The sequence below is a fragment of the Cherax quadricarinatus genome, chromosome 51 (assembly GCF_038502225.1).
Source record: "Cherax quadricarinatus isolate ZL_2023a chromosome 51, ASM3850222v1, whole genome shotgun sequence".
Lineage (NCBI taxonomy): Eukaryota > Metazoa > Arthropoda > Malacostraca > Decapoda > Parastacidae > Cherax > Cherax quadricarinatus.
The window spans coordinates 11,670,299-11,684,135 of record NC_091342.1 but is presented as its reverse complement, the minus strand read 5'-3'; the positions used below and the strand labels follow the sequence as shown (position 1 = coordinate 11,684,135).

The 13,837-nt window shown below is 37.5% G+C and overlaps 1 protein-coding gene across 2 annotated transcripts in view; it reads right to left on the bottom strand.

Annotated features, from left to right (window-relative positions):
• The window catches only part of Gem2 (Gemin 2), a 32,554-nt gene extending 23,079 nt beyond the window's left edge, over positions 1–9,475 (bottom strand). Inside the window, exons 1-4 of one of the 2 annotated variants that reach the window (XM_070095844.1) lie at positions 9,390–9,475; positions 7,098–7,235; positions 6,023–6,104; positions 3,982–4,125 (exon numbers count right to left, since the gene is read on the bottom strand). In XM_070095844.1, the coding sequence (XP_069951945.1) occupies positions 3,982–4,125; positions 6,023–6,104; positions 7,098–7,228 (357 nt within the window). In that variant the 5' untranslated portion in view covers positions 7,229–7,235; positions 9,390–9,475. Of the gene's footprint in view, positions 1–3,981; positions 4,126–6,022; positions 6,105–7,097; positions 7,236–9,033; positions 9,053–9,389 lie in introns of those variants that run through there. The other variant, XM_070095845.1, reaches the window with a different exon arrangement.
• Positions 9,476–13,837: the final 4,362 nt, after the last annotated feature.

Sequence of the window (13,837 nt, the reverse complement as noted above, 5' to 3'; positions counted from 1 at the left end):
CCACTTTACTGTGTTTTGCTAATACAGAAGTTTTCAATTATACCCAATCTCATTTATTCAGGCTGCTTACAATAAACATACTACTCACTATAAGCTAAGTACATAAATATTTTCAGATAAGTAACATGTGTACTGTATGTATATGCATTTTTTAGGCCTAGCTCTATTGCTCACTTAATATATGAGTGTAAACTTGTTATCTGGCTTTTATATGCATCTGAAAATGAAAAAAGGCTATGTTTCACTTTACAGCAATTTTCATTTTACAGTAGTAGTCCAGAACCTAACCTGATATATAAGTAGGGCCTACCTGTAGTGTACTACACTACAGTATTGACATACTGCATCTTAAGAGTACCTGTACATTTTATTTCAAGAAATATAGTACAAAACTATATATATAAATGTCCCCTCAGGTAAGGTGACCTGATGCCAGTCAAGAGCTCTTGATCCTGAGAATAGGATTTATCCTCTTTTTCCTTGGCTTGAACCTGACCACCTCCTGTTACCCACTGCTATTTGACTCCTATGGGTTTAGTGCTACCCATGAATAAAATAAATAAAATGAGTAAGCAAGTTCAAAGTCTCGTATACATGTACGTACTGTAGTACTTACCGTATTTTGCGGCTTATAAGATGCTCCGATGTGTTAGACACATCCCAATTTAGAATGTAATGATCAGAAAAAAAGAATTAAGAGTACCTAATACCAAGTAATATTTACTCCACTGAAACCTATGGTAATTTTTGATGCAGAAATAAGGTTATGTTTGATTTATAGGCAGGTCAAAACATATAATAGGCCTAGTGCTCACTTGAACACCTTATTTCAGCTGGAAATCCTCACCAATCTTGACAAAATCATTACAAAGCATTAAATTTACATTAAGTAAAATTTACCAGTACCTGGAATGTTAATTCTAACACAAAATTAATTTGATTTATGGGTTGGTTAAAACACTATAGCCACAAACACCACTCAACATGTGAAGAAAACATTAATGACACTGCTTTGTGACTGGTAATTTAAGAAATAAGAAAGGAAGGTGTTACTTGGAGGAATTTTGTTTTCTGTCAATATCCTAGTACAGTATCTGTATTTCCTAAATAGCTCGTTTCAAAACGTTATTAATTTACTGTAATTTTGAAACATTGGATTTGTTTTAGTTCAATGGCTCGGCATCGGACGTAACTGGGAGAGCTACAGCCCACCCTACACCCAAACTTCTAACTTCCGTCACTGACCTTCAGTTTATAGGACACGGGGTGGTTTTTGGAGACATTTTATGGAAAAAAAAATTGTGTCTAATAAACCACAAAATACGGTATATTGTGTATCTTTACCAATCATTAAAATACAAGCTGAATAAGGTACTATGTTCAAATGGAAGTTTAAAAATCTCAAAGCATGACATTCATACATCATTTGCAGATTATTTTGTATTTAGTAACTTTTCAACTTTATGGTTATGCTTTGTTCTGGAAAAATGCCTAATAGTGAATGTATATACTGTACAACATTACATTGGAGCTAACAGAAGGCCAAACAATGTTTTCAAAGCCTTCACCATCTCTCTTCAAGCCACCAAATGCCCAGTAATGCAATACAGTATTATATGCTACCTGATGTACACAAGATGGATAATACACCACATTTTAAAGTAATTTAACTTTAAAACATACAGTAGCATAAATATACAGCGGAACCTCTACTTACAAGTTTAGCCCTTTCAGGGTTGGTGCCGTACTAGTATGCATAAATTCTAGCGGCCTTAAATTAAGCGGGAAACAGCTGGTAGGCCTAGATGTGAGAGAATGGGTCTGCGTGGTCAGTGCGCGCACTAGGAAAAAAATCGCGCACCCAGTGGTACATTGTGGGAATGTCATTTTAGTACACCTTGTTCACCATGCCTCACGGTAAGAAACACTTCACTCCTCGGTGAATTGGGACACTTTTCTTCTCCAGTGACAGTTCTAATACAGATGGAAGTGTCAGTGAAGATGACTTTCAAGTTTTTCGGGAGGTTGTGACCGAAACTAATGACCATAATATTGGTAATAGTGAGGAAAATCCAGATGACCCTCAATCTTCCACCTCTGGTGCTGGACCGTCTCGTTCACGTTCAGTTGTACCAGAACGAAAGAGAAAACTCGTATTTTCCCATATCCAGGACTCAGATGTGAGCAATGGTGATGATAGTGATAGTGAATATGAACTCCAAGCTCTTGAAAACAGTTCCAGTAGCAAGAGTGATGTGGAATATTCTCCAGTGAAGCATCAGTATATACAACGGTATATGCGCTCTGGAAGTGTGACATATGCTATTCCAAGGGTAAGGAGTACATCCCATGGCTGTACAACAGGCACAGATAGTGAAAATGAAGATGATAGTGTTGCAATTGGGTTGAGAAATGTGGATGCGGCAGCAGATGGTAGTGGTTATAGTGGGGCCAGCCATGAGGCACCAGCAGTGGGCCATGCTGTTACCCACACTGCTGGTCAGCTCAGCTACAACAAAGATCAACCTCACCCACCCACCCACCCACCATACCAACCTCCACAACCACAACCTCCATAACCACCTGCCCGTATCCAGTACCCACCAGCAGACCACACCTGGGATTGGCAGGAAGCTGCCAATTTTGTTCCCAATCCTCATCACTTTGATGAAAGTCAAAGTGGAATATGGCCATTTTGTACACTTGGGAACAATGCTACTGAACTGGAATGTTTTGAGTTATTTTTTGACGAACCCCTGATGGAAATTACTGTCAAGGAAAGCAACAGATACTTCGATTACATTATGGCATATACAATATTTTCACCAAAATCACGCCTACACCAGTAGAAGGAGACAACTGTGGCTGAGATGTATCTTTTGTTTGCCACAATAATGCTTATGCCACATGTGTATAAGCATAGTGTCAAATCATACTGGTCGACAGGCTGCCTGACTGCAACCCCAGGTTTCAGTGATATTATACCAGTGAATCGATTTGTGCTACTGTTACGTATGCTTCACTTCTCAGACGTAGTGATGGTGGTAGAGGGGTGTAGTGGTGGTGGTAGAGGGTGGTAGTGATGGTGGTAGAGGATGGTGGTAGAGGGTGGTGGTAGAGGGTGGTGGTAGAGGGTGGTAGCGATGGTGGTAGAGGGTGGTAGTGGTTGTGATGATGGTAAAGGGTGGTAGTGATGGTGGTAGAGGGTGGTAGTGGTTGTGATGGTGGTAGAGGGTGGTAGTGATGGTGGTAGTGGGTGGTAGCAATGGTGGTAGAGGGTGGTAGTGGTTGTGATGGTGGTAAAGGGTGGTAGTGGTTGTGATTGTGGTATGGTATGATAAGGCATGGTGAGGCTGCCAGTTCTGACAAAAAAGCAGCTGAAAAATATGTGCAGGACTTTAAGGGGTACATAGAGGCTTAAAAGTTAAAACCCCAACAAGTGTTCAACTGTGACAAAACAGGCCTGTTTAGGAAGAAAATGCCAAACAGGACCTACATTACTCAGGAGGAAAAGGCACTCCCAGGACACAAGCCAGAAAAGGACTTGTTACCTGAAGTCTTTATGGAAGGGGATTCCCCTTCCAAACACTAGAACACCTTCATCCTCTGCCCTCCTCCTGTCTCATCACTCATCAATAAGTTCACAATAAAGGTAAGTGTGATGTTATTGTTTTATTCTTCATGTTTTCTGTGTAGGGAAATGTATATTTCATGTAAAAAAATTATTTTGTTTAATACTTTTGGGTGTCTGGAATGGATTAATTGGATTTCCATTATTTCTCATGGGGAAAATTAATTCGGTTAAAGGCTAAATCGGTTAAAGACTAGCTCTCTGGAACAGATTAAAGGCATCAACTGAGGGTCCACTGTACATAGTACTGTACTATAATATAAAGACAATGGTTCATGGGTAATACTTTAAATCCTTATCATATGCACACCATCAAAGAGGTCTTTTATTGATTTTTTATAATATCTCACCAAAGAAACAGGCGACTTGGGAATTTGTTTTGATGATCTTAAATTTGCAATTTGTGCTCGTAGCTTAGAAAATGCAGCTAACAGCTCCTGCTGAGTCTCTGAAGATGGTGCATAACCATATGGAGCAGTTGCTTTAACTTGTTTCTGGAATACAAGAAATCTTCTGTAACGTCTTTGCTGAAAGTATGAGGTACTGCAAAACAAAAAAGAATAAATGCCAAATTCAAACTCTGGAGAAAAATGTGTGCATGTGCACTCATTTTGATAAAATGGATTTTTTTTATAAAACAACCCCCCACCTTCCCTTTTATTAGTCCATCATATTGAGGTTTCACTGTATTATCATTACTGTTAAGGGAAAAATGTTTAACCTGCATGGGTCACACAGAGTCTTGGAAAAGAGAGGCATACAGGTTCAAGCCACAGAAGGAGAGTACAAGTTCAATTCCTTGGATCAAGAGTTCAATGGCATCAAGAAGCCTCCCTTTGGGGTTCTCTATACATTAGTTCAAACAGTACAGTATATGATAATGACAAATAAAAATGGGAGGTTTGTGTTCATCAGTACTGTATTGCCTTGAACCCCTTATTTTCATGAAGTGTGGAGGCATTTTCCAGAAAGGATGAGAAAATAAAGGTTTAAAAAAATGGATAACTTCTCTATAGGAAATGAATATCAGATGAATATTATTTTAGCAATGGTGAAAGTGTTGAATAATGATGAAAGTATTTTTCTTTCTTTTTGGGAAATGGCCGGTGTAAAAAAAAAAATTATTGTAGTTACATGCTGAGAATGCTTGTCACATTCTTATACCATAATGACTCTTCTGAAGCTTCTCCGTTTATACTGTACCTGCTATATTACTAACACAGGTTTTCCCTCATTATGGGAATACACTATTTTGTAATGTCCCAATTATACTGCCAATTCTACATGTAATCAGTCAGATTTGCAAAACATATTGAAAATTATCTTTTTTTTATGTGGAATTAAGTGAGAGCACTTGAATGATCTTAATACAGCTGCCATGGGCCTATAATGCATCTACTATACGGAATATCTCTAATTATTCACTTGTGTATTTAAATCACCCAATACAAAATGGGTCTCTCTGCTTCCAGTCCTGAGAGTGCTTCAGTCAAAATTATAATTTTTTTCCCAAATCACTGTATGTTACACACAATAAATTCTTATTACAACCTAAATTATCACATTACAGTAGTATCCTTGAAATGAATGTCAATGTGTACTATTTTCTCATACTTTATCTTTCATAGCTCAATATCTCATGTCCCCAGCACTACCTTACAAATAGCTCTCATACACAGTTCTTTGTATCATTTCATTTTAACCAAATGAATTCCTACCTATAAGCTTTGTGTATTATACCAATTTACTAGCATGTTTAGTTTACATGACCTAGACACATTTAATATCCATTTCTTTAAGTTAACTGTGTTTGTTCCATTCTCATATTCACATCTGCTAAGATATGACATTACGAAGGACTGTACTTCCTACTAAACCTCCATCCATAGAAAGTGGCATCTTGAAATGTTATCATATTCATGGGGAAGCACTAAACTCATAAGGATCATACAGTGCTTAGGGAATGGGAAACAATTAATTTGATCCAAGGAAGGAGAGAGTAGTTCTAACTCCCTGCATCAAGAGCCTTTCACTCTCAGGGCACCCACCCACCTTGAAATGAGTGGCAGGAGACATGGTTATCTATTTATCTCATAAGTGCCCTAGCTATTCTTTTATATTATGCTAATAGGTACAGTACCTAGAATTCAGATTATATTATAACCTACAATCTTAGAAGCAAACCAACTGGTAGAAAAAAATAATTTACAACTTGGACAAGTTGTGGAGAGCAAAGATTCCTGAATCTGGGCAAAGGAGGAGATAAAATGTATTAAAAGTTTACCTTTCAGCATGAAGGAAGAGGATTCACATAAGTGAAACCCAGTACTGAAACTATGACATACCAGTATTCATCCAATAAAAGAATAAAATGATGTCCATCAAACTCACCTTAATAATGCTTCCTGGTTTCTTCAGTTTCTTTCTGTCTACATCAACTGTAACAACCTCCTTGCACTGCCTGGCCTCCCATCTGTTCATATAGAAAAAAAAAAAAGATATAAATGACCAATAAACAAGAATGCATGGGTACAAATAGGAATTGCCTTATATGGGCTATATGCTTAATGTTAGCAATGCACCTATGTATATTCTTAATTCTTAAATCTGTGCTCAATAATAACCAACATGGAGACAGAACCTCTGAAAATTAATTGGTTATAAATGGTGCAAAGGTGACATTAAAACAATATCAAAGATGGTTAACATAAACCCATTACCAATATAATACACTCCTCGCTTAGCAACGAATTCATTTACATACATACTGTATGCCAAAATTTTATTAGTAGAAATCCAAAGTAAAGATGAGAAAATTATGGTAATCAATGCATACTACTCACAAATTAGTAAGATTTGGTAGAGGAAAAGAATTTGACATGAAAAGTGACAAGAGATAATAAGAAAGTTAGTGTAATTGGAGATTTCAAATACACTGTATGAAGAAAAATTAGGCAACCAATGAGGCTGAAACTAAATAAATAGTCAACAGAGTTCCCTAAGGTTGTGACTTTTTTATTAACCATCCATATATATTGAGTGACACAGGTGAGAGAAGGCAACACAATACTTGACTTGGTATTTACATGAATAAAGTAGAAAGATTTAGCAAACTATCATGTTCTACTGGAAATAACACAGTGTGTAGTATCAATATTTTGTGCATTAGCCAATTTTTCAGTGCTTTATGGTGTGTAATATTAATAGTTTCATGCTCTCACCCATGGTTGCAAGATAACTGCACAATAAGAAGTCTTGTTATGAGAAGCTTTACTTCACGTTCATTTGTATACTCTGGCTAATAGTTTAGCACCAGCACAATGGGGATGAAAATATATGCTGGGCACTCAGTAATGTAACATTAATTAATATCTGAAATCAGCACCATTGTAATAAAGAACATTTAGGTCAGTGATGCAAGACTGTATAATGCTCCTGACATTGCTGACTCTCAGCAAATACTTACACCACATGCTGAAGATACTCCTCTGCAGAAGTTGGGGGCAGTGATGGATTGAAGTTGTCTGGAATTCTTGTTGTTGGTAAAGCCTGTGACAGGAGCGCGTCATCAGAAATGTCGCTATCACTTGCCATCATTAATTACCTGTAAGTTATATACATGACCCTTAAGAATAAATTATAATTTCTGTTAAGTTATTATTAATGAATATTTTACTATATATAGGCATAAAGCAAAAATAAAAAAAAAATCTGTAATTTGTATTTACATATGGGACAAAAAAATTTAATCAGTGAAAGACTGCATGTCAGATTGGAGGGAGGGATTATGGATGAGGTAGTATAATGTGTTGAAACTGGGAGTAGGCTTGTTATCAGATGGGTCTATGAAACATGAGGTGAACCACAGAAATGACAAAGAGAAAAAAAATGGGCTGTGTAGTGAGGCACTGTGGAAACAAAGAAACATCCATAGGGGCAAAAAATGGGGAATGTACCAGAGTATAATGGTGCTGCCTACACTGTTATATGTATATAGAGCATGAGTTTTAATATACTCAAGGGAGGAGGCTGGAGAGAGTCAAGTCATGTGTGAGGATAATGTGTGGTGTAAATATTAAACAGAGATTTTGGAGCTTGGAATTATTAAAAGGACTGAGACAGGGTTATTGAGACATTTTGGCCATTTAGACAGGATGACACAAAATGGGATAACTATGAGAGTATATAAATCTGGAGTGGAGGATATGAGGGGTAAGGGTCATCACAGGAAAGGTTGGGATGGAGTGCATGAAGGTTTTGGGTGCTAGGGGCATCAACTTCCAATAGGCTTATGTGAGTGCACTACATAGGAGTAAGTGGAGGTATGTAGTTTAAGACTTGATGTGTTGTTGGAGCGCAAGAAGGTTAACATTTATAAAGAGATTCAGGGTATAATGGTTAGAAAGACTTCAGTCCTGGGAGAGGGAAGTGAAGTGCCTACATTCTGAATGGGAGATGAGGATGCTGTAGTTTAGAAAGTCATCTGAATTGTGATGTCAGCATGCTTCTAGCAAGACAATAACAGAACAAATAATAGTGAATATGTTTTCTCTTTTTTGGGTCATCGTACACCAGTAGGAGACAGCCAGTGTGTTAATAAAAAAAAATATTTATTGGCTTGCAGAAAGCAGTATATTATGCATTCACATCTAGGCTCCTAGAAGCCAAAAATGAATTGCTACCATGGGCTAAATTTTAGAGTTTGTAAGTACAGTAATGTGTAATCACCTGACAGGGCACACACCACTGAGGATTTCAACTTTTTTTTTTTTCATTCTTACAATGTATTGTGTGTGCGTGTATGCATGCATGTGTGTGTGTAATTCTATTTTAAGTGCAGTAAAATGGCTACACTCCTCTGTGCAAATATTTATATACACTCCTATGTTTATATACCTCCCTCAGTGTGAATGTCTATATACACTACGTCGGTGAAAATGTCAATTTACACTCCCTTGGTGTAAATGTCTATATACATTATGTCAGTGTAAATGTCTATATACACTACCTCGGTGTAAATGTCTATATACACTACCTCGGTGTAAATGTCTATATACACTACCTCGGTGTAAATGTCTATATACACTACCTCGGTGTAAATGTCTATATACACTACCTCGGTGTAAATGTCTATATACACTACCTCAGTGTAAATGTCTATATACACTACCTCGGTGTAAATGTCTATATACACTACCTCAGTGTAAATGTCTATATACACTACCTCGGTGTAAATGTCTATATACACTACCTCGGTGTAAATGTCTATATACACTACCTCGGTGTAAATGTCTATATACACTACCTCGGTGTAAATGTCTATATACACTACCCCGGTGTAAATTCATCTATATAAAAATGTGTAAATGGGTCAATATACATAGCATTCCATCAGTACTCACCTATTTGTGGTTACAGGGGTCGAGCCACAGCTCCTGGCCCCGCCTATGTACACTGCTGTGCAAATGGGTCTTGTACATCTGTGGATGTCTATATACATTCCTCATCATACACATCTCCCAGTGTCAATGTCTATATTATAAAATGTCAGTAAATGCGACTAAATTATTAGTATCATGGGAGCGCTAAACCCATAGGGATTATACAGCGCCTGTGGGTGGGGGGATGAAAGGCATTCAGGGAACTGGAGCACAGATCCAATTTCCCAGATCAAAAGCCCCTCTCACCAGTATCAAGGAACCTCCCTCGATGAGGGGGGGGGAATGTTTATATTATGAAATCAAAGACAAAGACATACTTAGCCTTAGAATTGTTGTTGATGGTGAGTGAGAGGGTCACCACACCTGCTGCCTTAGTTAACACTACTTACATATCTCCCTCACCACCCAACACTATAATAATAATAATAATAATAATAATAATAATAATAATAATAATAATAATAATGGTAATAATAATAATAATAATAATAATAATAATAATAATAATAATAATAATAATAATAACAACAATAATAATAATAATAATAATAATAATAATAATAATAATAATAATAATAATAATAATAATAATGGTAATAATAATAAAGAACAAAAGGCACAATAACCCTTCGGGGTTAAAAATCTAAACAAAACTTAACAATATACCTTTTGGGTTATCGTAGGTTCTCAACACATATGCTGCTATGTATGATAATCTATGTAACTGTATTTGTGTATCCCTGAATAAACTTACTTACCTGGTGGCTAAAGCTCTTGCTTCACACGGCGATGTCTAGGTTCGATTCCCAGCGAGGGTAGAAACATTGGGCGTGTTTCTTTACACCTGTTGTCTATGTTCACTCATTAGTAAAACAGGTACCTGGGTGTTAGTCGACTGGTGTGGGTCGCATCCTGGGACTGACCTAATTTGCGGGAAATGCTCAGCATAACAAGCGGTATTATATATAATAGTATGTTATTGATGTCAGCTATGGTCTGTATGCCTTGTGCATGTACTTGTAGAAATACAGATATTATTATTATTAACCTGCACGTAAAAGCTTATGACATTTCGGTCCGACTTGGACCATTTACAAGTTATTTACAGGTTATTATGTATTATCATTTTCAAATCAAATCAAATAAAATCAAAGTTTATTCTCTATAAGGATTACAATGCAGGATTCACAGATTTTGGTTATTGTGTGGTTTACATACAGTAAAATACTAATTACAGAGGGGCCACTAGAACACCTAGCATGGCTAGGCATTTCGGGCAATCTTAGATTAATTCTTAACCCTAAATTATAACAAATTGTGGAGTAAGTTAACTAAATACTAAGTGACAAATTCTAGTTTTTGAGTTTAGCAATGTGAATGCTTTTGTTTTGGCACAATACATGGTTTCTATATTGGAGTATCACAGGCAAACTTATGACTAGTTAGGAATCATTATTTTAAGATTAGGATACGTATTTCTGTGCTTATAGTCAAATGGGTGAGTGAGTGAGTGTAAATATGGACCACCAGGTGGTTTTTATGTAGTTAGTTGACGGGGTGTATCAGGGAGATAAGATGTTTTCTAACGGTAGTTTTGAAGGTGATGAATGTGTCTGCAGTTCTAGAGTTCTCAGGTAGGGTGTTCCAGATTTTAGGGCCTTTGACATACAATGAATTTTTGTAAAGGTTTAGTCGGACACGGGGAATGTCGTAGAGATGTTTGTGTCTGGTGTTATGCCTGTGGGTTCTGTCACAACTATCAAGAAAGCATTTTAGGTCAAGGTTAATATTGGAATTTAAGGTCCTGTATATGTAGATTGCACAGTAGTAAGTGTGGATGTTCTGAACAGGGAGTAAATTTAGATCTGTGAAGAGTTGGGGGGAATGTTGCCAGGGATGGGATTCAGTGATTATTCTTACTGCGGCTTTTTGTTGAGTTATTATTGGCTTTAGGTGTATTGCTGCAGTTGATCCCCAAGCACACATAGCATAGGTAAGGTATGGATAAATGAGTGAATGGTATAGTGTGAGAAGGGCATTTTGCGGCACGTAGTATCGTATCTTGGAGAGGATCCCAACTGTTTTGGATACTTTTTTTGATATGTGTTGGATATAGTTGCTGAAATTCAGGTTGTTGTCGAGGTATAGGCCTAGGAATTTGCAGGTTATCATGTATGATAGGTTATGATAGGTATGCAGGTTATCATGTATGATAACTGTACTTATGTGTACCTAAATTAACTTACTTAACACTAACCAAACCTGGACGGGAATCGGGAAGAATATAATACTATACAATACAATTTGTATTTATTCATTACAAATAATGCAGTTTACATGCACGTCACTAATATGCTGTGCATTTCGGGTAAATTAATCTTAATGCTTATATGTGACTTGAGATTTAGATTTTTTATGCAGTTACAATTATATGAACAATAAGGAAGATAGCTGATGAATAAATGGTATAATTTTAAAAGTATAACTTATCACACTGATTCAGGGATCTTTAGTTTTGTGGAGTGATTGAATAGAGATGGTGAAGATACAACAAATTACTTAGTTATAATAAATATACAGAGGGACAAGATGTGTTACCAATGTTCTATGGTAGTTGAAGGAAGACTGGAAGAAGAACGAGGACAGAACTGAATGAGCTGATTTCGTGTGACACAGCGTAGTGCTGTTTCAGTTACATTAGGTAATGAAGTGATTTTCTAACAATAGACAAGTTTCCCTCGTGAACAGAAACAGCAACAAAACGTTTCCAATTAAGTGATAAGGTAAGATTTCGTTCGGATTTTTAACCCCGGAGGGTTAGACACCCAGGATAACCCAAGAAAGTCAGTGCGTCATCGAGGACTGTCTAACTTATTTCCATTGTGGTCCTCAATCTTGTCCCCCAGGATGCCACCCACAACAATCGACTAACACCCAGGTACCTATTTGCTTCTAGGTGAACAGGACAACAGGTGTAAGGAAACGTGTCGGAATGTTTCCACCTGCCGGGAATCGAACCCGGGCCCTCTGTGTATGAAGCACTCGTCCAAACTCCAGCAAAACTGGACATCTTGTCAGTATTTTATACCATTTTCAACAAAACTGTCAGGAGCTATGAATCGACCCCTGCATCCACAATTAGGCGAGTACTGCAGCACAACGGTATATTGGTACAGAAGACATCTTTCAAAGTCCGACTCCACTGACTCAAGAAATGTCTTCACCACAAACTCAGCAGCAATATACACTCCCTGTAGTGGCCAGTAACTAAAACCAATGTAGATAAAGATACAATTGTTAGTAGTGCCGCTTGAGCGGCTAGTTTTTGTGTACCTCATGTTCACTGTGAGTGCTAGTGCAAAAAGCAACATTAGTGTCATAAGGGTCCTTGTCACATCCCAGTAGGCATCATCACATCACTAAAAATATTAGTAAGTAAGTAAGTAAATTTATTCAGGTATACACAAATACAGTTACATAGAATTATCATACATAGCAGCATATGTGTAGAGAACCTAGGATAACCCAAAAAAGTCAGACAGAGTGACTTATTTCCATTGGGGTCATTTCGTATTTTACAGTTACTTCATATAGTTAATATACGCAGTGGAGGATGGAATACAATATCAAAAAAATATTATTAGTACTAAAATAAAAGCATTGAGCATAATTGGGTTGCATTATTATTATTATAATCAAGGGGGAAGCGCTAAACCCGTAGGATTATACAGCGCCTATGGGGGGGATGGAAGGTATTCAGGGTTAATTCAGGGAACTGGAGCACAGATCCATTTCCTTAGATCAAGAGCCCCTCACCAGCGTCAAGGAACCTTCCTTGAGGGGTAATTGGGTTGCAGTTAAAGACAAGTACTAGTAAATGAGAATCAGGACGAGTGATTCATGACCTTCGACTTTTTTTTTTTTTGAGTTATCCTAAGTAATGTACACATATGCTGCTATGTATGACAATTTATGTAACTGTATTTATGTGTACCTGTTCCTGTATAAACTTACTAACTCCCACTGGCTTACCAGTCCACCACTTTAAAAACTGGTACAGTATTAGTAAGACTCACATGCGCAGTTCAAACCATTTATAGAGACAACGTTTCTTCACGAATTTTTTCTTCAGTTTTCGAAAAGCAACCAGTGGCGAAACGTTTTCTCCGTGAACGTCTTGAGCTGTGCTGTGCATCAATTTATTTGCCGGAGAATAGATGTGTCACCACATCTGTTCTCCGGCAAATTGATGTATATCGACTAATTGCCCATGACTCACGAAATCACATGGTTGACCAATTAGGGAACAGGTGGGGTTGGAACCCATGGCGATGGAGTCGTATAACTCACAGGCCAGTGCGTTAACCGCTCGGCCAGCTGCTTTAATAAGATTCATCCAACTAGGTATAGATCCAGTTGGTTCAGTGGTTAGCGCACAAGCCTGTGAATTCTAAGACTCACTTGCCATGAGTTCAAATCCCACCCATCCCATAGCTCGATTGTTAGCGTACTCAGCTCAAACACTGAGGTCTGTGGTTTGATCTCCGGTACGGGTGGAAACATTAGGACGTGTTTCCAATAGACGCCTGCTGTCCATGTTCACCTATCAGTAAAATAGGTACCTGGGTGTTAGTCGACTGGTGTGGGTCGCATCCCGGGGACAAGGGACTTTGTATATAAGAGTATGTCATTGATGTCAGCTAGGTCTGTACATCCTGTACATGTTCTTGTAGAAGTGAAGATATTATTTTTGTTGTAAAATGGT